Source organism: Myotis davidii, unplaced genomic scaffold, assembly GCF_000327345.1.
Source record: "Myotis davidii unplaced genomic scaffold, ASM32734v1 scaffold348, whole genome shotgun sequence".
In the NCBI taxonomy this organism is placed as follows: Eukaryota; Metazoa; Chordata; class Mammalia; order Chiroptera; family Vespertilionidae; genus Myotis; species Myotis davidii.
This window is the reverse complement of record NW_006298965.1, coordinates 468,899-473,267: the sequence shown is the minus strand read 5'-3', so window position 1 is coordinate 473,267 and position 4,369 is coordinate 468,899. Positions and strand designations below refer to the sequence as shown.

General features: G+C 48.2%; 1 protein-coding gene across 2 annotated transcripts in view; it reads right to left on the bottom strand.

The window, feature by feature from the left end:
• Positions 1 to 593: 593 nt before the first annotated feature.
• Positions 594 to 4,369, bottom strand: part of CARD6 (caspase recruitment domain family member 6) — an 8,405-nt gene continuing 4,629 nt past the window's right edge. For both annotated transcript variants that reach the window (XM_006774549.2, XM_006774550.2), the window contains exon 3: positions 594 to 3,115. In XM_006774549.2, coding sequence (XP_006774612.1) covers positions 783 to 3,115 — 2,333 coding nt within the window. In that variant the 3' untranslated portion in view covers positions 594 to 782. The remainder of the gene's footprint in view (positions 3,116 to 4,369) is intronic.

Sequence of the window (4,369 nt, the reverse complement as noted above, 5' to 3'; positions counted from 1 at the left end):
GTACCTTGGTTGCAGGTCCCCCAGCAACCAATTGATGTATCAGGGATCCTGCAGGAGGCAACCAATTGATGTATTTCTCTCACATCTAACCTGAGCCCTAGCCAGTGGAGGGAGCGTCAGCCCATGGAATGAGGGGTCCCGGGTTCGAATCCAGTCAAGGGCACGTACCTGGGTTGCAAGCTTGATCCCCGGCCCTGGGCCATGTAAGGGAGGCAACCAATTGATGTGGCCTTTCTCAAACTTGGATGTTTCTCTCTCTCTGTCTCTCCCCCTCCCTTCCACTCTGTCTAAAAATATCCTTGGGTGAGGATTAACAAAAAACTTAAGTAGACATTTTAAGCGGAAATCATGAGGTTAATGTATCAGATCCTCTAAGTTTAAGTCAAATTATCTTACCTATTACAAATATTTAAAATAATGAAACATACACAGATTGCTATTAAAGTTAATGAAAAATAATTTTATTGGTTGATAGTTCATTATTTCTATATATAAGGGTCAAATGAGAGTTTTATCATCTAAGCAAATTGGGGCTGTTACCACAAGCAAATTGATTGTCCTAAACAAATAGGGTATTCTTGATTCTGTTCATATTTTCCCTCTTTCTTAGGGACACAATTCTTACGGTTTAATGATAACAACTAGGCTGTGCATATCTCCTTTTCTGTCATGCTAATGGTAGTGGTCTCTTACCATCACTGCCACACTTCTTTAGGATACTATTCTGTGATCAGAATGGCCTGGGTAAAGGATACATTTCATAGGTCTCTGGAGTAAGCACTTTAATGCTTCCCTCCCCTCTTGGGCCCTGCTCTGGAGTAGGATGCCCTAGCCTGTGAAGCACTGGCTCCTGATGACTTGGGTTGAGTAGGTCTGGGCTGAGAAGGCCTAGGTTGGGAGGGCTTAGGCTGAGCGGGTTTGGATGGAGAGCTTCTAGCTGGGGAGGGCTGGGGATGAGTGGGTTTGGATGAAGAGCATCTAGCTGGGGAGGGCTGGGGATGAGTGGGTTTGGATGGAGAGCTTCTAGCTGGGGAGGGCTGGGGATGAGTGGGTTTTGTTTGGGTGGGTTTGGGTTGAGATGCCATGGGTTGGAAGGGTTTGGGCTGGGAATGTTTGCCCTGGGATGGCGTGGGCTGACGGAACGGAGAGTTGGGTACAAATGTGTTGTTGGACATAGGATGGGATCCCATGTGGCCAGCTGGATTTGAAGGCCCACCTGGTGTCTTTAGCTTGAATCCCGGCTGAAAAGCGGGTCTTAGGGGTCGGTGTATGACTCCTGCGGGCTGAAAGTTTCGAGGGTGAGGAGTCACCATGGGGGATGATGTTCTCACCAGTTTTTCAGTTGCCTCAGGCGGCTGTGTTCCCCGGGCGTGGGCTTGCCTAGGCGGTGGCTTCCCAGCTGGTCCTGCTGGCTGTGCGTGGAAGTGACCTACGGGGGAACCCACCACGACAGACCGTGGACACGCTCCCGCTGTCTGTGGTCTGCCAAGCCAGGTCTTCACATGCTGCCAGATGGGCCTTGGTGGTCTCCCAAATGGCCCATCCATGTGACGTCCCCGGGCAGGTCTTGAAAATTTCATGAAACTTTCAACTGAACCAAATCTCTGGGGTTGGAAGTACTGAACCCCAAAACTTCTACCTTGACTATGGACTCTTGAATTATGAAAGGGTGGAGGACGGAACCACTTAGACTTCTGCTCTGACCCCAGGTGGAAGCCCGGAACCCGAGGGGCTTTCACAGGAGCACGGTTAAAGTGGCCTCCAAGTCCGACTGGGAACGGACAGAGGTTTTGCACGTAAGGCATGAATACTGGGGTGACATGGAAATTCTGAAGAGCCTGGGTGACCTCGCCTTCAGCTCCAGGCTCTTTCACAGGCACCTCAGCGGGGCGTTCAGATGAGCTTTCTGGCTGACGGTGTCTTTGTGGCCCCTCATCTTCAACTGTTCCAGCCAAGTGCTCACCAGGGGAAACTTGAACTCCTTGAACGTCCTCAAAGTCTTGGTCTACCTGGATCCCCAACTCCCTGGCCAAGGAGGCCATGTCCTCCACAGACACATGTCTGAGTGATGAGGACATCACTTCTTGGAGGGCAGCTCGGAGGCCCTTCAAGTTCGTCCCTTTCTCCCCAGCTTCCTCCTCCTCCCAGAACAGTAGCTGGGATGGCTTCAAGTTCAGGAGCCTCTGGAAAATCTGAGCCTCTTCACTCTCCCTGGCCTGGGGACTGAGGATAAAGTAGCATCTTTCAATGGCATCTTCTCCTAAAAACATGAGCAGGTCCCATTCCTTTTCACCCAGGCAGTCCGTGAAGAAAAACACAGCTGAGGAAACCTCCATCAAGAAACCAAATTGTGTCCAAAAACTTTCTAGATCTCCATGAAGGTTGGCCACGGCAACGGGCTCCTGAAAAAAGGGAGGGTTTCCCCTTAGACGGTCGCTGTCCGGACAGCACCACGCTATTTCCACCAGGCCGTCCGAGATCTGCCGGGGGAGCACCGGGACGGGCAGATCGTGATGGAGGAAGACTTTGTGCGGTTTGGCTTGGGCAGGGCTGAGCAGCGCGTTGAGGATTCTGGACTTGGAGAAGCTACAGTCTCCTAGACGCACAAAAGAGAGGACGGGCATCTTTGCGAGAGTCAGAGACCTTTCGGTTTCCCCCGCCGGCTGCTCCGTCACAAGGCCTTGCATGGCCCCCAGCATCAAGATGCTTTTGTTGTTCTCCGCATCCGGCAGGAGCAGCGGCAGAGCAAACCCGCATCGGTACATGCTTGCCAGGACTGCGCGCTGCAGGGAGCTGTGGGCACACAGCAGAGAGGCACAGAGCACATCCAGGGGGTGCAGGGCGGGGGTGTCCCTCATTTCCAGATTCTCTACTCCGCCTGGCGACTCCCCTTGGCTCTCCTCACAGCGAACCTCGTGTCTAAGGATGGAATCCCTGGCCGTCACATCCAGGGCTTGAACTTTCATCAGGAAATTCCAGGCCAGGTCTCCTGGCGTCTCGGGTGTCCACTTACATCCTCGATCTAAGGAGAACTGTTTAACAACATCTGGCAGAAGCTTTCTGCTCCTATCCAAGTTCAAAAAGGACAGGACATCTTTAAACACCTTTTTTCTTTCTGTGGGAAAGAAGACACTCCGTGAATGTCACTTTCAAAAGTCCCTCACTGACTTTTAAAACTAAGTAACTAATTGCCATTTTCACTGTAAAAAGATGAAACGAGCCGAAACCGGTTTGGCTCAGTGGATAGAGCATCGGCCTGTGGACTGGGGGGTCCCAGGTTCAATTCCGGTCAGGGGCATGTACCTTGGTTGCGGGCACATCCCCAGTGGGAGATGTGCAGGAGGCAGCTGATCGATGTTTCTCTCTCATCGATGTTTCTAACTCCCTGTCTCTCTCCCTTCCTCTCTATAAAAAATCAATAAAATATATTTTAAAAAAAAGATGAAACGACTCTGCCAATTTTCTTTCCTTCTAAGAGACGTCCCTATGTTTGCTTCCCACCCTTTTCCTATGCAAGTCCATAAGCCTGCATGGATATATAGAAATACATAGTTTGGTTTAATGGATGCTAGTTTATATTTACATAAATGATAAGGTACTAAACAAATGATTCTTCAACCTGTTTTCATTTAATGGTATTCCTTACTAATTCTCCCCAGTCAGTATTTATAGAGATCTACTTAATTCATTTTGGCTAATCCATTGTATTTCATGGTCTGGAAATTTTTTGGCTAATGTTTATAGGCAGAAAATTAAAACCTTGTTAATGTTTCATTATACACATATAGGAGGAATTCTCTGATATTGATTCCTTTCTCAAGTGCATCTCTTGCTAAAGTTTGGAGAAAAGGAAGAGGCCATTGCCATTTAGCTTTTCTCCAAATGTCCATGTTGCACCTAATTTCTCCTGGTCTCCCATTTCCTAATGTACCTTCTAGCTACTTCTTGGGAATAGAGAGAGAATAGAGAGATAGTGCTTAGTAGAGAAAGAAGATCTGGCAGCATTTATTGCTCTTGATGAATGGCAAATTAGCATAAACTTCTTGAATCCGGTACAAAAAAACAAACAAACAAAAAACCCTTAGAATAAACAATAGAAGTGAGAGAAAAGTATACATTTTAAGAATTAACAAAAGTACTCTAAAAAATCCTTGGGTTGCCTGAAAGTTGCCAAAGATTTCCAGCAAGCCAGCAAAGCTAGAAACAGGTTTTCTCTGCAGCCTTTAGAAGGAACCAATGTTGTATACACCTTGATTTCAGACTTCTAGCCTCCAAGCTGTTGAGACAATACATTTCTGTTGTTTATTGTCTAAGCTACCCAATTTGTGGTACCTCCTGAGGGCAGCCCTGGCAGGCGGATACCGGGGCG